This window comes from Myotis yumanensis, unplaced genomic scaffold (assembly GCF_028538775.1).
Source record: "Myotis yumanensis isolate MYYU_CA2020_CCGP unplaced genomic scaffold, mMyoYum1.0.hap1 SCAF_3, whole genome shotgun sequence".
NCBI lineage: Eukaryota > Metazoa > Chordata > Mammalia > Chiroptera > Vespertilionidae > Myotis > Myotis yumanensis.
In genome coordinates this window covers 165,008,871-165,032,326 of record NW_027223754.1, presented here as the reverse complement: position 1 = coordinate 165,032,326, position 23,456 = coordinate 165,008,871, and the positions used below count along the sequence as shown (strand labels likewise).

At 55.7% G+C, this 23,456-nt stretch overlaps 1 protein-coding gene across 1 annotated transcript in view; it reads right to left on the bottom strand.

Moving 5' to 3' along the window:
- Nucleotides 1-388: 388 nt before the first annotated feature.
- FAIM2 (Fas apoptotic inhibitory molecule 2) overlaps nt 389-23,456 on the bottom strand; it is a 31,159-nt gene continuing 8,091 nt past the window's right edge. The window contains exons 6-12 of the mRNA XM_070410271.1: nt 17,991-18,041; nt 17,396-17,435; nt 16,681-16,718; nt 16,065-16,152; nt 15,763-15,858; nt 14,071-14,124; nt 389-3,813 (exon numbers count right to left, since the gene is read on the bottom strand). Coding sequence (XP_070266372.1) covers nt 3,664-3,813; nt 14,071-14,124; nt 15,763-15,858; nt 16,065-16,152; nt 16,681-16,718; nt 17,396-17,435; nt 17,991-18,041 — 517 coding nt within the window. The 3' untranslated portion in view covers nt 389-3,663. The remainder of the gene's footprint in view (nt 3,814-14,070; nt 14,125-15,762; nt 15,859-16,064; nt 16,153-16,680; nt 16,719-17,395; nt 17,436-17,990; nt 18,042-23,456) is intronic.

Below are 23,456 nucleotides of genomic sequence, written 5' to 3'. Positions count from 1 at the left end.
TCCAAATGGCCCTTGATAGAAAAAAAGTTCCCCACCCCTGTTCTAGAAAAACAAATTTTGGGTCAAAATAATAATCTTCTAAGAAGCTGTGCACAATGGAGCAGGCTCCCCTGGAAGGCGCCCCACTGGGAGGAGCTTCCAGTAGAACTGGGATAGGTCAGGTGCCAGCTCTCTGGGATCCTTTCCAACTCTGGGATCCCAAGAGTCTCTGCAAAGGGGGGCCAGTGCCCCTTTTCCACGTAAACGGGGAGGAGAGTTGATTCACACTTAAATGCACTGGGAGAAGCAGCTCTGGTGTGGATCTTTCACCCCCAAACCAGTTGAACCTCACACACAGACTCCCTGAGCCATCCGGAGTGACAAGCAAAAGGCAGGCGAAGGAAACAGCGCGAGTGTCATATTACTTTTATTCTTATCTCCCATCAGTCACGGACAGGGAAGGGTAGCTGAGGATGTGTGTCTGTCCTCAGACGCTGGGAGGAAGCTCCAGGGTCAGGTGGCGCACAGTGGTTTACAGCAGACAGGTAAGCAGTGCCCGAGAGGTGCGACAATGGTTGGACTACAGGGAAAGCTGGAGGCTGATGAGAGGTCTGGGGAGGTCAGAGGAGAGCCAGGAATGGAAGCTGCCCACAACTCCTGCCATAGGGCCCCCAGCCTCTCGCACAGAACCAGGCCCTGCTTTTCCTCAGGCGGCCACCAAGGGGCAGCAAAGTGCTGGTGTGACAGCCCAGCCCAGCCCAGCTAGAGAGCTGAGAGCCTTGGGACTTGTTCCAGGTGGCCAGGGAGGGAGAGACGGAGCCTTTTGGGGTAAGGGGGTCTGTCGGATCCTGACTCCCCTGGGAGGAAGCGCAGAGGATGGAAGAGCCAAGATTCCCGGGGGGCTTCCCCAGGCGATACAGGAGGAGGCAAGCACACTGGGAATCAGTGTGGAAGTCCCCAATCTGCAAACCCCAGAGCGGATCTCTTGGTCTGTCTTCCCCTCAGCAGGAGACCTCTGACCTCACATCACAGATGGTCAGATTCCTGGCTGCCTCTAGCTTTATGAAACCCAACCTACCCCTTCCTGGACCCAGTCCCACCCCTGCCAAAAATGTGAGGGGCCAGCAGGTCTCCTCCTCCTCCTCTGCAGCTTGTGACACCTGCCCATTTTAGGTTTCTCAGGTTTCCATTAATCCTGCATTCCTGCTTCCCTGCCCTTCCTCCTTCCAAGTCCCATCCGGGTGTTCCTGGGGCTCCGCAGGGCTTGGATGGAGGTGGAACTCTCTGCTGCCAGCTCAGTGTGCCCTCAGGACCCAGAGGGGCAGACTGCAGCACACTCTGCTTCGTGATGGCCCTGAGCTGCCCCTTCACCACGGGCTTCCCCTCCTCCCCTCTGCCCAGCTCTTGGAGCTCAGCCTCAGATAAGCTTCTCAAGTCCCAGTTTCTGTATAAACTGTCCTGGGAAGAGAAGGGCTTGGGGAAGGGATTCTGAGAAGCAAGACCAAGGCCTAGCCTGAGAGTGGCAGGGCTAAGGGTGGGAATTCTGACCCCTCAGAACCAGGGCAAGAGATTAGGAGAGGAACGAAGGGGCAACTGGATGAGGGTTATTCGTGGAAATACGTGTTCTGGTGCCTCCCCTGTGCCACCCTGGTCATGGTCTTACTTCTTGCTGATAGCAATTGTGAATCACAGAGAGCAAGAAACACACCCTGACGCCGCGGGCAGTGAGGCTGGGAATCAGCACCAGAACCGGGCCGCCCAGCGTGTGTCCAGAAGGTGGAAACCACGGAGTGGAAAACTGGAAGTAGCAGTGGGAGGGGAGATGGAAGGCCAGGGTTGGCACCGAGGATGACAAATCCCCAGTAACGCCCAGGGCCTGACCACCATGCAACCTCATTGCAGCCCCACCCAGTCTGTTAGCTATACTACCCTGGGCTCATTTCCAAGCCCCTTGATCACCTCTGCCATGGGAAAGGATGAAAACCACCTGTGTAGGATGGCTGAAATGGATTAATTTAGGACAACACACAGTAGGCATCTCACCCATGCTCACGATTGCCTTTATCTCACCCACAAACACCACCATCATTTCTTGGTTCCTTATTCCCTCAAATACCCACGGTGCAATAAAACTTCTGCAATATTTCTTGAAAGCTGAAAATAGGAAGGGTGGGGAGGGGTTGGGAACACAGCATACGTAGTCATCCTCCCCACGGGCAAACAGGCCCCTCAGACAGGGGTAAGAGGTATCTAGAGGGAGAGGAATCCACTCTGAACCTCCCTGACCCCACCCAGTAACTTTCCACTGGCCTAGGGTTGGCTGCTCGCACGTGCTGGCTGCACTGGCTGCACGCTTCCCCCAGGCGCGGCCCCCTGGTCCCCTCCCCAACAGGGCCTGCAGGGGGCTGGGTGGCTGACGCATTCCCTGCCGGAGATCTCAGCCGCCTAGAGGCTGATAAGGAGCCCAGGCCTCATCACGTGGGACTGGCCCTGGCTGGATCGTTTCCAAATTAGGGAGATGAGGAGATAAGGAGTGGAGGGGGCTTAGGGACTCTGTGCTGAGTGGCCAGAGAAGCTAGGGAAAGGGACATAGGCACAACCAACTGAGGCCTCAGGAGGCCTGGCTAGGGGTAAGCCAGCAAATGGCGTGAGATGGGGGAGGGTTTAAGAAATGGGATGTGTGGAAAGGCCCTGTGGAAGGGCTGGGGGCAGGGTAGGATTCCCTCCAGATGGGGCTGGCTCAGTCAGAATGACCCTCCCTCCCTCAGAACATCCAGTCCTCTAGGGCACAGCACTCGCCCCAGGCCTGTGGGAGCATCCTGGGGGCCCAGAGAAGAGGGTAAGAGGAATAGGTCTCAGTCCTGCCAGCCTCACAGGCCTCCTGGGTGGGTGCAGGTCGGGGTGACCTGGCAGGACTGCAGAGCCCAGACCTCCCAGTTGGCTGCCCTGTGCCCACCTCCCTTGGGGTCCACTTAGGAGCAGGGCCTCCTGCTCCCACCCCAACTGCTCTGTCATGATCCAGGAGGTAGAAAGCACTGCCTCCCTATGCCTCTCTGGGTGCTCTTGGCCCCAGGGCTCCAGTCCCTAGAACAAGCCATTAGTCTCAGAGCTGAGAGAAGATGGGCAGCCTGAGACAGCCATCCTGCCTACCCACCTCCCCTCCACCACCCCACGGAGCACCCTTACCTCATCTCCCAGCCATGCCCCGACCCCCTTCCTTACAAAGCCTGACCTGGAGAGAGAGAGAGGAGGGTGTCCAGGACGCAGGACAGTGTGCCCCACGGTCACAACGCCGTGGCAGCTTTAGGAGGAATCTTAGTGGGGTGCAGCCCTCAGCCAGGCTTCCTAGGGTCTCTTTCCCTCTGAAATCCTGCTGCTCTCCTCTCCCTTGTCCCTTGGGTCCTCAAACCCAGAGGATCCTCCAGCCTGGACTGCCTCAGTCTGGGAGATGTAACTGGCGGGAAAGGGCGGCACAGGGCGTGGGGTGACCTTGGTTCTGCAGGGCCCCTCAGGGCGTGGATACAAGCTACAGAGGGTGAGGATGAGGGGTAGGCGAGGGAGTGAGCAGGCTGGCCACAGGCCGGGCTGGCAGCTAGTTTATATCTGGGCTTACAGGAGCACAGGGAGGGTCAGAGGGCCAGCGAGGGAGCATTCTCTGAAGGGAGAGGTGGTGGGAGGAGCTCCTCATTCCCGGCTGGTGCCAAAAATCTGGAGGAAGAAGGTGAAGATGTAGATGATGTCTAGGTAAATGTTGAGGGCTCCAAAAACATACTCTTCGGGGCTCAGCGTGTGGCGTCGGTTACCCATCAGCAACTGCGTGTCAAATGCCAGGAACTGAGGGAAGGGGAAGAGATAGGAGAAGTCAGAAGGTTCAGTCACTGTGACACTGACCAGGGGGTCCAGTGTCCCCACCCAGGCCCACCCCTGATTTTGTTACTATCGCTCGCTGCCTGACTGCTCAGTGAGCTTCCAGCCCAGAATCTGGAACTCTCCCAGAACCTGGAACTTGCCCAACACCTCAGTCCCTAATTTAACACCTACTAACTGAGCACCTACTATGTGCCAGACACAGGCATACAGTAAAGAACAACATAGACAAGACCCCTTGCCTCATAGAGCTTCAAGTCTAGTGGGAAGTACGTGTTAGCATGAGTGTAACCAAAGCACCCGGTGCCGATCACAGGAACCTGGCCCCGTGTGGGTGTGGCAGGAAGCCAGGGAAGGCTTCCTGGAGGAGGGGGCCTTGAGGGACCTTCAAGCTGAGTCCTAGTCTTCTTGCCATTCCCCCAGGGCCCTGCTCTTAGAAGACAAATGAATGCTTCAAGTAATAGCGAGCAGGGAATGGAAATTTATGAGGTGTTTTCCAGACCTTAGCCTGCTTAGCCCTAATAATATCCCTACTGAGGAGGGGTTCCATTCCTCCCAGAGAAAACCACAGCCCAGAGATGCTAAGTACGTGCCTACGGTTACACAATTCGGAAATGGCAAAGCCAGGATTTGAACCTGAGCAGGCCTCCTCCACTGCCCCCATGAGTTCTGCTGCATGCAGACAGCACTGGGGTTTGTGCCTCCTGCCAGGAGATAGGCTCTCCCCCAGGCGCCTTTTTGGCTGACTGGACTATGTATAGCTATTCCCTTAGAGATGGCTCCTCTTGGCCACCCTGCTGCTCCCTACCAGGCCTTCCCACTGCCTACAGTGACTCCTCCAAACAGCTTTTCTCTGGGGTCCCTGCATACGGAGCAGAACCCCTCAAGTCGCAGCATATGAAATTTGACAGGCAGGCTGTACTTTTCTGGGAGAAAGAAGCCAAAAAGTTCCACCAGTGTCTCCAAGGTTATGAACCACTGATCCACATGGGATTGGAATTCTTTAAATCTATGCACATTCTTGTTAACTGGGCTGTGCCCGGCTCTTCCGTCACTTGTGCATGGCCCTGTATTCCTCGGACTCTCTGAAACATTCATTATACGATACATATGCACGGGGCCAGGGCGGGTGCCAGCAACGTGCTGAAAGCTGCAGCCGATGGGGAACACAAATGCCTGCCTTGGGGGGCTCACGGCTTAGTGGGGAGTCTGAGATGAGTACAATAAAACCCAGTGAATGCCATAATTAGGGCTGACTGGGTAGGAGGAAGGTGTCCCAGGAGAGGTGACACTTAACCTAGGCTTTGAAGGATGACTAGGAGTTTGCCAGACTGAGAAGGCATGGTGTGATGGGTGAGGAAATTCAGTATGGGAGGAGCAGGAGGGAAGGAGACGAAGGGAGGGGCCAGCTACACTTTACCCTGAAAACTGGGGCCCAGCTCCATTTCCTTCACCCCAGACATGGACTCCTTTAGGTGCAGCCCCATGGAAGCCTGAGTGGACCCCGCCTCAGTGCCAATGACCCCAGGGCACAGGGGGCAGAGGCTCCAACAGGGAGCAAGTCCAGCAAGTGGGTCTTGGAGGGGTGTCACCCTCGAAGGTGTGGAGTGGGGGTTGGTTAAGAATGCAGGCTTGAGCCCTAGCTGGTTTGGCTCAGTGGATAGAGCTTCAGACTGCGGACCGAAGGGTCCTGGGTTCGATTCTGGTCAAGGGCACATGCCCAGGTTGTGGGCTCGATCCCCCGTTGGGGGCGTGCAGGAGACAGCCAGTCAATGATTCTCTCTTATCATTGATGTTTCATTCTCTCTCTCCCTTCCTCTCTGAAATCAATAAAAATTATTAAAAAAAAGAAAAAATAGAATGCAGGCTTGACAATCAGACTGACTGGATTCTAGTCTTAGTTCCGCTCCTCACTAGTGACGGGCCCCGGGCAAGGCATTTCTCTCTGAGCCTGTGAGTCCACATCGGAAAAAGACCGATGAGAGCTAAACAACTTTCCTGAGGTTGTTGTGACAGAAAGATAATGCGTGCAAAGCGCCTGGCACGGCGCCTGAACATGGTAAGCGCTTAGTGAATGGTAGCTATGAATGTGGTTTTAATGTGATTGTCTGCAGGAGAGGCGCCCTCCCGAGAACCTGTGTACGCCGCTGCTGAGCCGCCAGCATCTCCCACGGCTCATCGAGGAGGCAGATAGGTTACTAGGGAAGCTGTGTGGCCTCAACAGAAGAAAAATGGGGAGCCGTGACCAGGGCCGAGAAGGCCCTGTTCAGGGTATGGCGGCCTCTCTGAGCCCAGCGGCACTGAGAAAAGGGCATATGCGAGCACCGGGCTGGAGCTGGAACACCTGGGTTTGAGTGCTGGTTCATCCCTCAGTAGCCAGCACCCACGTGACCTCAGCGTCGTCATCTACAAAACGGGACGGTAGTAATGACCCCACCACCGTGTGGTTTTGAGGGTAAATGTATGCAGTGTACGCAGCACCAACTATTATTATTCTTTAGAATCATCGTGCTCCGTCCTATGCTCCTGAATTTGATTTGGGTTCCCCAAAACGTTTTCCCTCTGCAGAGAGAACACGCAAGGAGAGGGCCAACTCCAACGCTACAAGCTGCTTAGCCGTCACGCCTGCCAGCAGAAGTTAATAAACTGCTGATCTGACTTATCAATCAGTAGCTTGCTTGGTTGATTGCCCAGAGCCTGGTCACCCCTGGGTGAGCTAATGAAAATAAATCTCTCAACTTAGAAGCTGGGACCTGACCAGGTTTGGGGGAGGCCCTTCCAAGGAGCACTCACCCAGGAGGCCCCTGAGAGCAGCCAGCTGGCTCTTCTCTTGGAGAAAAGAGGAGTGAAATGATTTCTGCCCCTGCCATTGGCCTATGGCCACGGATGCTTATCTATGTTGGGATAGCCTGCCCCAAATTCAACCCCACTGCCTGGCATCACCCGTCACTGCAACCTCATGCCTGTGAAGCAACGGTAGGCTTTTCATTCATTTATGCCCAGCAATATTTACTGAGCATCTACTATGTCCCAGGGAACTTGCCTTCAGAGAACTAATCGAATGAGAGCAAAAGACATCATCGGAGATTATATTATTAGCAAGCATTCATTATAGGGGAAAGTTACCTACTAACAACCCTCCTGGGTGGCAGTAAGCATTGATAACTAACATCTTGGTGGAGAGCAGGTATCTTGGGTACAGTTAACATCTTAGCTGGCAGCTACGATCTCAGCTGAGAGCTAAACAAGGGGTCAAGCACTAGAAGGGTAGCAGGTACTGAGTTGGTAGCCAGGTGAAGACAAGACCCTGCCAGGGGAGCGAGTGGGATATGGGCAAGAGGCAGGAGGATTAGGCTGATGTCTGCCTAGTCCTTTCACACACTATTCTTCTATCTGATCTCACTCACACAATTTGCCCCAGGAGGTGCGTGTTATTGTCACTATTTTACATAAGAGGGAAGAAGTCTCAGAGCAGGTGACTGGCTTGCTGACAGTCATTGATCTAGTGCTGCAGCCAGATGACCTGTCTCATTCTGATGGAGGTGAGGATAGAGTGGGCTTGCAGGGAGGGAGGGGGCATGCACAGAGGCAGAGGAGCCAAAGCCAACGTTCCTGGTCCATCCAACTGGCTAGCGTTGGACCTGGCCAGGGCCCCTGGCTACACCCTCGGGCTGACCCTGCTGTGTCCAGGGCTTAGGCTTAGGCCTGTTGTTCTCCCAGGCGTGAGGCTGTGAGAGAGCATGCCGGGGACAGGCCAGCTCAGAGCCACCAACAAACAGGCACTGAATACAAAACGCTGAGGTTGCAATGCGTTGAATCAGCATAAAAAATAACAGAAATGCCAGCAGGAGTGCACAAGGCGCACGCCCGAGGCCATCCGCTGCGGCATTGTCTCCAACGGTGGAACACTGAAAACACCCCCAACTCCATCAGTGAGGACCGGGTGGAAGGAGCTGTGGGTGGCAGTTCTGAGGCAGAAACATCTCTGACATATGCTAGTATAGGAAACAAACAAGTTGCAGAAAAATCCATATCAGGTGATCCTCTTTTATGTTAGCAGACAAACCTCATAGGAGCCTATGCAGCAAATATCTATAAAACACATAGAGAAAGGCCTGGAAGGATATTGATCACAGTGGTTACCACTGGGGGAGGCAGTGAGGGACAAGGTCAAAACTATATTTCCTATATTACTTAAGATTTTAAAAAGTGGAATATACGAATAAGTATATTCATATATGATGTAGTTAGGAAATTTAAAAAGAAAGGATAATGTTACACAAAAGAAGACTTGGTGACCTCTCAGCATGAGCCCCTGGGGCAGGTGCTGCATGATCGAGCCCCTCCTGTGGCTGAGGAGCCTGAGGCACAGGGAGCGTAAGTGATGTGCCCACTTCACACAACCGAGAGGACAGCTTGAGTCCCTGACCCCAAATCCCACGCTTTCCACCATGTGACACTCCTTGAGGCATGGCACACGGAGTGCGCATGTGTGTGTGTGTGTGTGGTGTGTGCACATGTGTGTGCACGTGTTTGTAAGGACAGAAGAGGTGGGAAGAGATGTGCAAAAAGAGCTCATGGCCAAGAGCACTGCAGGCTTCCAGGGGGGTGTAGAGAGCTGGGCCCAGCTGAGCTCTGCCACCACCTGCCACCCTCTTCCGGGCTAGAGAGTGAGCGTGGGCTTGGGGGACTCTTCAGGAAGAAACAACGAGCCCTAAGCCTTGTGCCCCAGATTGAGATGTGGGTCAGGGTGAGGGAGGAGAGGGGCTGAGTCCACTCGTTGCCTGGGGCCAGGGTTACATACTTCTCTTGTCTTCACTGACCTCAGTGTCAAAAATTTTAATGACACAGACAACTGCACGTAGCCCTGGTACCTGGCATGCATCTCCAGATGGGCCACTGCGGGAGCAGGGTCTGGCAGGCACGTAAACCAGGAAGCCTGGCCCAGGATAAAACGGGAGCAGTGTACAAAGTGTGTGAGGAACCCGAGGGTGGTCTCATGAGGAAGGGCAGGAGTGTGATACAGTGTTCAAGCACACGGACTGGGAAGTCACACAGACCTGGGTTCAAATCTTGCCTCTGACCTTAGGCAACTGACTACTACTAACAGGTAATACTTATTGATCACTGATGATGTGCGGGGCACGTTCTAAGTGCTTTGCATATATTAATTCATTTTGAAGTTACAACGACCTACGGAGAGGGTACTATTACTATCTGCATTTTATAGATTTTAAAAAACGAAGCACAGAGACCTTACAGCTAAAATCTGGCAGAGAATGGATCTGAGCCCAGGTACCCTGGCTCCCAAATCCAGGGCTCCGGATGGCAAGGTTAACATTTACAGTAAGGGTACAAGTTACCACAGGAGACGAGAAACTACCATGTTCTTTGTGCGTGCCATCATATGCAATCATTACCCAGTCTTGTGAGAGAGTTCGTATTAGCCCCAATTTAAAGATGAGGCACCCGAGGCAGACAGGTCAGGTAACTTGCCCAAGGTCATCGTGGTAAGAAGAGGAGCCAGGCCTTGAATGTGGTTTGGGTGGGAAGCGTGTGGCCAGCTGGAGAGCTTCCTCCCCCTCTACAGGCTCCCCTGCCCCTTCTGATAGTGCCTCTCCTGGCTCCGCTCTGGAGAATGCCCCCTGCAGGTGAGAGCAGTGACTCCTCCCCTCCCTGCCTTGCCCCTCCCCCTGCCGTGCTCCCACAGAGCCTCTGAATCACCACCTCCCTCAGTCCTCCACCCCTGGGCTGGGGAGAGGGGGCTCTGGGTCTGGTTCCTGAGAAGTGAGACTCCAGGAAGTGAACTGAGGTGAGGTTGGGCGGGGGGGGGGGGGGGGGGGGGGGGGGGGGGGGGGGGGCACCTTTGAGCGGACTTTTCCCCAAAGGAACAATTACTGTCAATCCACCCTCCTCGCTGCCCTGGAGGAATCTACTCAACTTCCAGAGTTAAAGGGTAATGTCCCAGCACCATAGGCTCCGCGGCATCTGGTGCTGACCCCGGCCCTGACGCCAGGACACTGCAGGGGCCTCCTAACCGTCTCCCAGCCTCTGGCCTATCCACACAGCTTCTCATTCATCTTCCTTAAAGCATGGGGACCGGGATGTTTCCCGAGGGCCTCAAGCTGGCCAGGCTGGGCAGGCGGAGAGAGCTCTCGGCTCCTTAGGCCCATCACCTAATTTCTAACATCCTCTGCCGAGTTTCTTCCTTAGGCCCCCGGCTTGGCTTCTGACTTAGGTGGCGGGAGACCCTCAGTAGCTTTTGGGAGGCTCCAAAGAAGAACTAACTGAGGCAGAGCAACCTGCCCAAAGTCCTGTGGGCATGGAGGCATAATTAATTAGGCACCGTGGTTCCACAGCCGCAAACCTGTTGGCCAGGCCCTCGCCCCACCCGTCCTCTCTCCCCAGCCTAGCCCTCCTGCTCGGTCTCAGCCCCTCCACCTTGCCCATCAGCCCCGCCCAGTCCTCCAGCTGCCCTGCCTGATTTTCCATGAGCTTCTACAGAAAGCACCTGAGAGAGCACTAGAGGGGAGAGGAGGATGGGTTTGTACATTTCGGCTGACTCACCCACTTCTACCGGCATTAGGGTCTGGCGCCCAGCGGGGATGGGGTGGGGTGAGGCAGAAAACCCAAGGCCTCTTGAGAATGCACCAAAGCTGATGGGGTGAGGCCTAGGAGGGGCTGCCTCTCAAGGCTGGGCCACAACCCTGAACACCTGGGCTCCCAACCCCCCAGTCTCAGCCCAGTGCCGCTGGTGGCCCTGCCCTCAGGAATGGCAGAGTCCTTCAAGGGGAGGGGCTGTGATTTCCAGGAGAGAAACCCATTTGATTCTCTTAACTTTGCCAAGACTCAGGCTGGGTGGGGGCTGGTTCTCACAGGGGGTCTGGACCTCCTCTGACACTTCTCTTCACCCTTCCCTCAGCATCTTCCCTGAGGCAGCGAGCAAGGCAGGACGCGCTAAGTGCTTTAATTTTTCTAGCTGCAGTGCAGGGAGGGCCCTGCATGGTGCTGAGAATGCCCCACACTAGGGTAGGGGATGCCAGGATGGGCAGCTGGAGAGAGCAGGGGTGCTGGGCGCTGGTTCTGGGGATGGGTTGGAGCCAGGTGACCACAGATTCCACAGGGCAGAACTGAAGCTGGACGGAGGTCAGATTGAGGCCAAGGACCTTCTGAGTTGGGAGTTAATGGAAAGGCCCAGGGACCTTAGTTCTTGTGGGGCTGGGCCTCTGAGGGCCTCTGTCCACCTGCAACTGAGGGGAGGGAGGGAGGGAATGAATCCAGTGAGTCATCCCTGTCCCCGTCCCCCCCACCGCCTCAACTCTCCTTTACCCCATGGAACCCAGGGGACCTGCTGTATGTCCTCCTTCCTTTGACCCAACAACCGAGGGCAGGGCGAGGAGCAGGGGGACTCAGGCACCAGGTTCCTGACCATTGTTTACATAACCTGAAGGATGAGCCCTATCAGGGCCTTTGGTGTGTTGTCTCCCAAGGAGACATTAACGGGTAATTAATTAGTCCTGTGGTTCCTCCTCTCCCCTGACTCACTGAAACTGATGCAGCAGTTTAATCAACTGTGCAGCCTCTTCCTTTGCCCCACGGACAGCACCTCAGCCCTGCCTCTCGGACATCCCTTCATTCCACAACGTCAAGGGGCACCTACTGTGTACCAGACACTGCGCTAAGCATTGGGTGGGGAGGCAGCGATACACAAGCCAGACACAAGTCCCTGCCACGGAAGAATTTACATTCTGCTGGAGGGAGACAAACGAGAAACAAACAAATCAGAAGGATACTGAACCTGTCAAAGGTTGAGAAGTGCTATGGAGAGAAATAAAGCAGGGCAAGGAGTAGGGAGCAGTGTGTGTGGGGGCGGGGGGAGGAGAGAGAATTTGTTTCTAGGCTGATGGGAATAATCCAGTAGAGAGGGCAATACTATTGATGATGGGGGGGGGGGGCGTGTGGGGGGGCGGGGAGGGCGTGCTGGGGAGGAACAGTTACTGGAGAGACCTCCCAGCTTCCCCCAACTCCTCCTCCTCCTCCTCCTCCTCCTCCTCCTCCTCCTCTTCTTCTTGGAGTTGTCTTCTTTGAGGGGGACCACGGGGCACTGGAAATGGCACCAGCCTGGGCCCAGGACACCTGGGTCCCGTCCTAAAGCTGCCTATTCCTGGCACTGGGACTCGGTGCCAGCCCTTTAACACCCAGGGCTCCAGATGTGAAATCAGGTCTTATAACATCAGCCATGCCTCTCTCCCGGTGGAGGTGAAAACCCAGCGAGGTAACAGGTGTGAAAGTGCTTTGTTGAAAGGTAAAGAGTGGAACAGATGGTTGGGTTATTCTGATTATTCTAATAACACAAGGGATTAGTAAACAAATTTAACGGATTAATGTTCATCCAACTCTACTTGTACCGACAGCTTCCCCACGTAGCTGACACACTTGTGACCTGATCCTCTTGAAGCCACTCTACACTCTACCCATCATGCTTGCCCCCCGCCGCACCCCCGCCCTGCACTGACCCCTCTTCTTCCATTTGTCTCTGGCAAAGCCTGGCTCCCCTCTGAGGCCCCAGCAACTCACTCCTCCCAGGGTGACCCTCCCTCTTTCTTTCCTCCTTGCAGATTCCCCACCCCATCCTCCTAGTCTAAACTTGTCTTTAGCATGTACTGCCTGGGGGAGAGAGGGCTGGTCCGGGAGCCAAGAGAAGTTAGTGTTGTAGGGTGACCAACCATCCTGGTTTGCCCAAGATTTACGAGGCCCCCCAAGAAGTGGGAATGTCAGTGCTTAAACTGGGAACGTTCTGGGTAAGCTGGATAAGTTGGTCACCCTAGTCTTGACAAAACCACACTTGCTGATATGCCATCATCTTGCCAGGAAACCTGGGAACAAATCACTTAACTCCTTTAGGGTTCAGTTTTCTCATCTGTAGAAGGAGGGGCTTGGAGTTTCACTAGATCTTGTTTTAGTTTCTTCCAACTCTCAAGTTTTGAGCCTGGAGGTCCTTTACTCATTGCACAGATATTTACTGAATGCTACCATGTGCCACACACCCTGCTCTTCCTGTTAACTGTGGCATCCTGGGCACACAGCACATCACACATAGTAGGTGCTCAATAAAGACCTGTGGGAATGAATGAACTGACCACACCCCCATTCCTGCTTTGCCAATCTATCCAAAACCTCTGCTCACATATCTGACCCCCCAACTCCCCCATTTCTGCTTTCCCAGTCTATCACCCACAAGCCTCTGGGACCTGTGACTACGCCCAGAACCCTGGCAAGACTGAGTTGAGTTGAACACTCCAATGAGGGCGAGGACAGTCTGGTGACTGCTCCTGCTGGCAGTGGAAGTTTACCTTGGGTACCGCCACCCAGGAGATGTCACCAACATGAGTTTATCTCCCTGGTGGATCCTGGAGCCCCATCACAGTCACCCTTGGAGCTCATCTGAGCAAAGGGCCAACACACAGGATTGCTCCAGGTGAATGTCTGCCCCTGGTCACCTTCTGTCCCCTGGGCATCTGCTTCCAGCCACCCACTCCTTCCCCACCTGGCTGTTGGGGCTTTGCAACCAGACCATCCAGTTCCCAATCTGGCCTGACCACTTCCTTGAATGCTGGATGACCTTGGACAAGTTATTTAACATCTCTGAGCTTCGGGTTCCTTAATTTGATAACAATAGAACCTCTTTTACAGAGTTATGGTGAGGATGAAGTGTACCCAGAGAGCTCTCAGAGGAGAGGGGAGCGAGTGCTCAGAGCTGTTACTGTTATCAGAATCGCAATCATGGTCATCTACACTCCCGGTTTGGTGGGAACAGTCGAGAACAAGCTCCACCTCAGTGCATGTCTCTCACAGGCGCTCAGAATCTCCTCTGCTCCAAGAAGCCTTCCCAGATCACCCTAGGAGGGCAACAACTAACGTAGTCCACGTAGCCAGGACCTTCACTCTCCATCCCCATAAGCAGCCTTGGTTCTCCCCAGAAGTGAGGGGCACCTCGTCCCAGCTCTGTCTAAAGCTTCAGTCCTGCTGTTCCAACCTTCCTTCCCCCTCTGCCCAGATTAGCTGGTCTGTCTTGGAGACCAGAGAGAATTCCTTGACCGTAGCACCGAGCCCTGCTCTGCCCCAGATACTTCACGCAGGTTCAGGGAGGACCATGAGAATGGCAGAGATGGTGGAGGGCCTGGGGAGATGATCAAAGGCGGGGCCTTAGGGAGCCACACTTACCAATGTAAACACGCCTGCTCCCAGCACGGCATACACTGCGTGGAGCCAGGGCACCTATGGGGCGGACGAACAGTGGGCTTAGGGATGGCAGATGGGGCGGTGGGGCGGTGGGGCAGGGAGGAGGGCTCAGTTCAGAGAATGGAGGATGTGGGACAGACCTTCCTAGTGGGACCCTCCCTCACTGCCCCCAACCCTCCCCAGATGTTCCTAAGAAATGCCAGGTCCCCCACAGGGATCCCCGATTCTGTGTGTCCAGGGTGGGTGGGGGAACCCCAGGCTAACAGTGACCCTGGAGGGCCCGGCATGGAGCGCCCAGCCTGACCTGCTCCTGTTCCCTCCACACAGCCCCAGGCTCAGGCAGCACCGGGTGGCTTCCCGCTGGCCTGTCATTCTCCCAGCCTGGAGCTGCCCTGGGGCTGCTCCTCCCTCCCTGCCCTGCACAGAGTCGCCTGTCTCTCTGTGGGGAGTTCCCAGGCTTTGCCTGTGCTGGTAAGGGGCTGGGGCTGAAAGGGACAAAGACTTGAACTCAGGGGTGCGGTGGGGTCCCTGTGGAATTCCTGCCAGCTGGCTGTGCGCGAGGAGGTTGCCTGCAGAGGCTGGAACAGCAATCCTTCCCAGTCTCAGCCCCTGAGGTCGCAGGGGCGCCCCGTGGAAACCCTGTGAGAGGTACCACATCAGCTGTGCCCCCTACGGGGCCGTCCCCCAGAAGATTCCTGGAAACACAGGCATCCCAGCAGCCTGACAGGGTCAATAAAGGGTTCTTTGAAGCTCTGGGGCCCCTCCCTGTACCCCCAATCCTAGATACACAGAAGGCCCAGGCCAGCTCCGGCCCCTCCCTTCGCCAACCGGATCCTGGGAAGAGCCAAGGAAATGCTAGAACCGATCCAGCTGTCCTGTGAGCAAAGCGCTGGGGGCTGGGGAAATTGGGGTGAGGAATGCTGCTCCCAGCCTGGCAGAAAAGGGTGTGGCTGACCGAGTACCGAGAGGAGCAGGGTGGGCAGAAGACTGAGCCTCCGGTGGGGGTCCAATAATGTAGCTTCATCTCTTGGGTCCCCAGTATCAGAACCTCAGACCCCTCCTGTGATGCCCTCAACCTGCCCTCTTTCCCACCAGCAGAGGCCTTGGTTCCCCAATGGGTCACTGAGCCCTGGGAAGTCCTAGTGGGATTTCCCCGAGCAGGCTGGCTGTGCAGGAGCTGAGACTTGGCCGCCCCATGGATGTTCCCGTGGGGTAGGGACCGCTGCTTGCCTGACCCCCACCTGCCTGGCTGCCCAGAGTCCGTCCCTCTGGACTTGGCTGATCTTCCAAGAGTCCCAGGAGGCCCTTCCTCAGGACCCCTCAGGGTCTGGTGGCCCCACGGAGCTCCAGAGCACCCTTCCCTGCCAAGGGTTTAAGTGCTCCGTGGCACACTCCCCTCCCCACCCCCTACCCCCAGAGGGGAGGATGGGAAAGGTGAAGCCGGATGTGGCTCATGGAGCAGGCAGGTGCCCAGGCCTGCTGAGAAAGGCCTCCTTGTTGGTTTGCTTACACTGCCAACAAGCCCAGGGCAGGTGCCAGGAGGGGCCGGGCAGGAGGGCAGGCTGTGAGCCTTTGGCTCTGGGCCTTCTCTGGAAGGTGTGGGAGGAAACAGCACCCTCTGGCCGGCAGGCTCCCTCCCTCCCTATGGGGCCCGCCGGGAGCCCCCTGACTCACATATTGAAAGGGCAGGAGGATGGCCAGGATGAGTCCACTGAAGAAGAGAGTCATGAGCAGCACGAAGAGCACACCCTGGCAGGAGGTGAAGTCAAACTGCAAGGGTGGGAGAGGTCAGCTGCTGGCCGAGGCCCGTCCAGCAGGCCACCGCCTCGTGCTCATGCAGAACCAGCATTCCTTCCCCATCACCTCTCCCCGGTGGCCTCCCCAGGCCCCACTCACCCCCTTCATCTCTCACCAGATGGGGACTGAGCCTGGGGCCCCCCCCCCCCATCTGCCTGCCCACAGGCCCCGGAGCTGACCTTGGTCTGGAAGCTGAAGATGGTGATGGAGAGGCAGACGAGGGCTGTGATGCTCAGGCACAGCAGCACCGAGGTGGTGTTGTAGTAACTGAGGGCACAGGCCAGGGCTCAGCAGGTCTTCGTCTCCCCTGGCCTTCCGCCCAGGCCCACTCTCCTCTGCAGACCTGACCCCGTGAGCTCTTGGCCCCACCCTCTCTCCTTTCCAAGGGCTTTCCTTCTCCCTGCTTCCTGGCCTTTCCCCTGGGCCCTGACCTCCCCAACATGTTAGAAGGATCTGGGAGAGGTGGGAACGGGGGTGGGAGGGGTTGTGCTATTGCTTGTAGGTGGGAACCTCCGTAATCTCAAGTTTGGGGTCTTTTAAGCTGGAGCCTGACAGGGGTCACCTTGGTCTCCTCTATCCCCACCCCACCAGCCTAGCCAGGTCCCAGGGGCACCATCCAGCAGGGTGTCCAGGGAGAGGGCTCTAGGCCAACGTGTCCTGCCTAAGATCCTTCCCCTGCCAAATGCTCCTGGAGGATGGAGTTGGGCGCATTTCCACCCACAGTGTGGCGAGTCCCTGGCTCTAAGCCTGGCCTATGGCCCCTAGGGCCCCCTCCCTTCCACCTGTCCCCTTTACCTGGACAGCATCCCAGTGAGGTAGGCCATGGACAGGGTCTGAAAGGGAAAGCAGAAACGTTCCACGACTCAGACTTTGGGGCCCAGACACCTTCCAGGTCCAGCCTGGGTCTCCACCCCTTGCACATACCCCTCAACTCTGAGTCGACTTCATTCACACACGGTACCTCTAGGAGTCGGGCCTGGCGACACGGCATCCCAACAGGCCTCATGCCAGCTGTACCTTTCTTTCACTTGCAGCCCTGCTCTGCCCCTCTTTCTAAGACCTCCCACTCTTCATTATCCAGAGCCCGTGGATGGCCCATGCTAACCTCTTAAAAACAAAATGGCAATGAGAAGAGACAGGGGATGGAGTGGGAGGGGAGGGAGAGACTAAGCCCATTTGGAAAGAAGGTGGAAGAAGTGGGGCCTGTCCCGTGTGGCTCAGTGGTTGAGTGTTGACCTATGGACCAGGAGGTCACAGTCCAGTCCCCAGTCATGGCAGGAGGCCGCCGATCAATGATTCTCTCTTATCATTGATGCTTTGAACTTTCTCTCCCTCTCCCTTCCTCTCTGAAATAAATAAAAATATATTTTAAGAAAAGAAGTGGGGTGAAAATACCCCTCCCTCCCAGTGATCTCACATTAGACACCCCCAATCTAGACATCCTGGCCTTGAAGCCCACCTCCCTCCACCCCCACTCAGCATCTGCCCTTAGCCCCCCCAGATCACTTACAAAGATGGTCAGAAGAATCATGTTCCAGGGGAAATATCTCCTGTAAGGCAAGCCACTGAATTCAGAGGAATGGGGGGGGGGGGGTGCCAGTAGCTGCAGCCTGGGTCACCCCTGCAGGGAGGGGGGTCTCTGCCCAGCCCCATCTCCACTTTTTGGAGGCTCTTTCTTTAGCCACATTTCCATGCACCATCTGTCTGTCCACCCTCCTCCTATCTCAGAGGTATTAAGTCAGGGGTCCTCAAACTACGGCCCACGGGCCACATGCAAATACAAATATTGTATTTGTTCCCGCTTTGTTTTTTTACTTCAAAATAAGATATGTGCAGTGTGCATAGGAATTTGTTCATAGTTTTTTTTTAAACTATAGTCCGGCCCTCCAATGGTCTGAGGGACAGTGAACTGGCCCCCTGTTTAAAAAGTTTGAGGACGCCTGTATTAAGTAAAGGAAGGAGGTGCAGGCCCACATGAAGGAGCCCAGAGAGGGATGGGGCCTTCTGAGGGGTGCACAGCACCCTGGTGGCAGGCAGGCCTGGGGTCAGAATGTCCAAGATCCTGCTCATGTTCCCACAAGTTGCTCTTCAAGCCATCAGCATACCTCGGTCCAGAACAGCAGGCCAGGGTCAGGTAGGTCACAAAGAATACAACACTGTGAGAGACAGATGAAGGGTGAGTTAGCGGCCCTCCCCACCCCCCAGGCCTCTCCATTCAGTCCCTGGCTCATCCCACTCTGTAGCCCCACAAGGCACCAGGCAGGGTGACGGGGACTGGGGTAAGGCTACAGTCATCCTAGAACTTTGCAATGGGCAGAATGGTGGTTTAATTCTAAAAGAGAGGCAGGGGAATCGAATGAGCCTGCCTCTATAAATACTTGGTTGCTATGGGACAGCTGATCACCACCCAATCACTCCACTAGCTTATTACTTCAAAGAAAAAGCTCATATACACTGTTTTCTTTGTGCCAGGCAGAGTGCTATGTGCTTTATGAAAATTAAGTAATCTTACATCTTCTCTATGAAGCATGCTTTTTTTTGGTTAATCCTCAGGCAAGGATTTTTCCCATTGATTTTCAGAGAGAGGGGAAGGAAAAGGGAAGGGGGAAAGAGAAAGGGAGGAGAGAGAGAGAGAAACATTGATGTGAAAGAAACACATGGACTGGTTGCCTCCTGCACGTACCCGACTAAGCCGAGGATTGAACCTGCAACCCAAGTACATGCCCTTGACTGGGAATTGAACCCTCGACCCTTCGGTGCACGGGCTGATGCTCTGACCACTGAGCCAGGCAGGCCAGGGCAGCATGCTTTTCATTTAGCAGCTGAGACACAGTGAGGTCAAGTGACTTGTCCAAGGTCATGCAGCTACCACCTGGCAAAGGCAGGATTAGAACCCAGGCCCTCTGACTCCAGAGTCCCAGCTCCATGCTGCCTCCTTCAGGCCCTTCCCAGCCCTGGCACTACCCATAATGACCTTGTTAGATACTTAATTGTAGGTCTACCCTACCAGCAGGGGCAGCAGCAGGGGCAGGGCCCTTGTCTGTCCTGCCAGTGCCTGGCACTAGCAGGAGGTACCTGTGGCATGGATTTCTGGAGCAGGTGGCTATGTCCAGTGGGAGACTGGCAGGAGCTCAGGCACAACCCAGAGATAGGGATTGGGGACTGAGGATTTCCTGGAGAGCGGTGGAAGTGGAGGCCAGTCCAGGAGGTAGGAGAAGAGGGCTGAGGACCCAAGGGCAGGGCATGCTCACACCTACCTAGATTGGTGCTCCCACCAATGTGTGGTCTCCAGCACCCAGAGGGCTCTCAACAAGGCTCCTGCCATCCTTCCCATCTCCCTCCTGGGTTCTCTCCCCATCCCCACCGCAGCAATTCCAACCACGCTCCCCATCCCCAAACCTCTCAGGCCCCCTACTCTTTGCGTGGTCTGGCCTGATATGTCCCGGGAAGATTTAAGATGAGGTGGGGCTCCCTTAGCTCCCTGCCTGCCACCCACAACCATCACGTCCTGCGTCTATGTGCCCTTCCTCCTGACCCTCCTCCCACCCCAGGCCAATCCCTCTGGCCTGGGCTCTGGGTCCCACACCCTCAACTGCCCTGCCATCTCTATTACTTAAACCTTTCTGCAGCGACCTCTCTGCCCACACAAACCTCCTCAGCTGTTTGTTTTCCATCTTTAATCAACACCTTCCCTAGTTTTAGCTGCTGCCACCTTAGCCAACTCACAGCCGAGCTTCTTGAAAAAGTTACTTCTACTCACTGTCTTCTTCTCCATCTCCCAATTACTCCCTAGCCCAGAAACCCACCCCCAGCTTCACTTGACGACAGCTGGCTTTGCCACAATACTATGACTTTGTTGAGTCCAACTGACACTCGTCAGCCTACCTCTTCCCTGACTTCTCCACAGCCTCTGCTCTCTTCGTCATTTCCCTGGATCCACAATGATCCACACTGGTTCCCTTCCCACCTCCCTGGCCGCTCCTCAGTCTCCTTCAGAGTATCTCTAACCATGGCTCCTTCCTTCCACGCATAGGGTCCCTTCATGCTCTTCCCAGGTGGGCTCACTCCTCCACAGGACTTCCTTTATTAGGCAAATGTTTATGACTCACAGACCTATATTTCTGATCTAGATTTTCCTTCTCAACCTAAGACCTGAATACCCAGCTGCTTACTGGGCAGACATGGCTACCCAGACACGCGCCAAACGCAACAGGTCAGACCCGAATGCGCTCTCTTCCCTGCTCTTCTCCTGCATCCCTGGTGCAGAAGACATGCACCCTCCACGTTTCCCAACCAGAGGCCTCAGCATCATCCCTGACTCTCACTGCATTGCCTGGACCTGTTGATCCTCCTACCCAGGCAGCTCTCAAATCTGTCCCCTTCTCTCCATTCCCTTTGGTGGGCCCCTCTCTGCCTCTGGTCCTCCTGCCTCCAGCCCTGCCTTCTACCCTCCAAGCTACTGGCTGATCCGATCATGGGACTTCCCTGTTTAAAATTCCCAAAGACCTGGCAGTGCCCTGCCTGATCCACTCTGCCTACCTCTCCAGCCCACCCTTCAGCATGCTCCAGCCCCGCCTTTCCCCTCTCACCCCGCTCTGCGCCTCACACTGTGCTCCTGCTGGAAAGGACCAACTGGCAAGGACACTGGAGGTCTGGGTTGGAGGGGCTTCCTGTGTGCCATGCGCATACCTCACCCGAAGCCCGCACCCCCACACCCCACGGGCCTGCTCATCTGACCCCAGGTGTACCATCTGGGGGCCAGTCTGTGACCTAGTCATTTTGTATTCCTACCTTCTAACCCAGGGCCTGGCACTGGTCAGGTGATCTTTAAGGATTTGTGGGTGAACGGCAGGACAGGGAAGGCAGGGTTGAGACACGCCTACTGGATTTGGTGAGCACATCCTGCGCCATGAAGGGCAGTGAATCTCTTGCCCCAGTTGAGAAACACGCCGGCGTCGGCTCTCTTTGGGACTCCCTTCAGTCATTAGTCAGTTGCTTCAGCAACACACGTAGTAATGCCTTGTCTACGTGCATCCTGGGTGTGGGTCCTGTCCCCTGGCCAGAGTGGAAGCCTCCTGAGGGCAGGGGCCCAGTCTCCTTTTCGCTCTGGCTCACAGCCCCTCAGCCTTTCAGACCAGCGGTCAGGAAGAAGGGGAGAGGGTGCAGCCCCGGAGCCCGATACTCGCATTCACATCCCAGCTCTGCCACTACGATCACGTGACCTTGAACTAGGTAACTGCAGAGCCCCCATTTCGTCCTCTGGAAACAGGAATATTGGTACCAACGCACTGGGCTGCGAGGATTGAATGAGAGGATGCACATCAAGCATTTAGCACTGGGCCAGCACGAGGAAGGATTTGAGGATTGGAGCTGTTATTATTGTAATGTGGTTGTCAGCTCCCAAGCTCTGGTCTCTGCCTTTTCTTCCTCTGCCTGGCTCCCCTATCCCCACCCACAGCTCTTACTTATTCCCACTGCCATGGCTCAGAGGGAGCAATCAGACAATAAGGCAAGAGCTCACTGAGGGAGATCCCTAGGGCCTCAAGAAAGCTGTAAGGGGGGGGGGGGGCAGACAGGGGTGCTAGAAGGCTGCCCTCCCAGGGGGCGGAAAATGAGTCATGGAAGTGAGAGAAAGACTGATTGTGTGTCAGAGCCTGGGCCCCAGGGCCTGGCCTGGCGCCATGGTCTGTTTACAGAGCTTTACAGAGCATCAGGACAGAGGAGTGTAGCTCAGGTGGAGGCCAGCGTCCAGCACCAGTGTCCTCCCCTCCCCTGTCCTGAGCCATGAGCAGGGGAGGGAGAGGTGTCAGCAGAGTGGGAAGTGCAATAAAAAAAATGTGGCTTCAGAAGCAATAACTTCTCTCCAAGCCTCAATTTCCTCCTCTGTAAAATGCGGATAACGATATTGTCTGCCTCGGTAGGGTTGGTGTAAGAGTCAAATGAAAATATCTGTAAAGTACTTAGCACAGCGCCTCACACATTAAAAAAGAGAGAGAGAGAGGGAGAGAGAGAGAGGGAGAGAGAGAGAGAGAGAGAGAGAGAGAGAGAGAGAGAGAGAGCTGTTTTATTCTTATTGCTATTAAGGGCTTAGTATGTTGCAAGAGGTGAGATTCCTAGGTCTCAGACCAGGAGGCAGATGCAGGGGCAGGTGAACGGTGTGGAAGGGTGAGGAGGGGCAGGGCAGGCTGCTGTTCTGCAGAGAAGGGCACAGCATTAGGTGGGATGCTCAAGCATCTCAAAGGCACTGTGACACCCCCTGAGAAGCACAGGGCCCGTGCCGCTTCCTATTTCTCCCCGCCCACCCCTGAGCCAGGGACAGCCTCTCTGTTTTCTGCCTTGAGCAGCTGAGGAGGCCTGGATAAGCTCACCATCCAGAGGCCAGGCACGCGTGCCCACTCTCAGTGGGCGGGCTCTGCCCCCACTTCTGAGCCTGCTTAGGTCTGGGCTGCCCCCCTGCCACCATCTGCTCAGGGCACAGTGTCCTGTAGACCCTCCGGTAGAAGGCCCGGCGAAGGGCCTGGGGACTCCATTCCCGAGCTCTCAGGACACCCGAGGCTGCCTGGCGGTGCTGACGTGCTGGGAGCCATGCCAACCTGCTGCATGAGCCGGCCGGGTGGCAGTCCCTGGGGCCTCATTAGCTTCACCACACGGTGCCTCCCAGTTCCCCGAGACGCATGCCTCCTGCCCCGTCTGCAGACAGGCCCTCTCTCCTGTGCCCCAAGAAAGGCTCTGGGTGTGAATGTCTCCTCCCCTGGGACCCCCAACTTGACGGAGACATCCCTTCACTCCTCTGCTCCTCTGAGGAGCCCCAGAGGCTGGAAGGAGTTCCCCCTCCTATCAGCCTTTGGCGGGCTTGGATCAACTCTGGGTCCACTCTGGGGCTGTTCTTGGCTTGGTTGGTCCAGCAGGCTCAGCTGAGCCCACGTCCCCACCTGATCCCTTTCCAGAAACGGGCCTGGGGCGGCCCATGCGTGTGTAAGCTGCTTGGCCGGGCATTTGGCGCCTCTATCCCATAAGTCCGCACCGTCTCTGAGATATCCCAGGTTCCTCTACCTGCAGCCTCTGGCCCTCTGACAATCTAGTTTCTAATTTACCAAATGGATCAACGCAGTCCCACTGCCGTGCTGTTGCTGAAGCCACTCCAGTCTCCACTCTTGGAGGTACAGCCCCACTGTGGACTGAGGTTTAGTGTTCCAGGCTCACACCTCCCCTCGGCCCTCCTCTGACAGCCAGGTTTCCACATGCTGCCTTGTGCTGCCCACTACCTTCCCCAGCAGCCCCAGAACAGAGCTGGGCTCACAGCAGGTGCTGAAGGGAACTTTGGTGAGAGAATTGTGTAGGATGACTCCTTCCTGGCCCAGGTAGGAGGGTCAGAATCACCCCACGCCGTCAAATCTCTTTGCTCACGTTACCTGCCACACTCCTTAAAGAGGACAGCCAGGAGCTGAGTGGCTCGAGAGGAAGGGAGTCTGCCAAGCAGAGGGATTAAGAGCACAAGCCTCAACCTGAATTTTGGGTTTGAATCCAACTCAGCCACGAACTAGCTGTGTGACCTTGATCAAATTACTCAA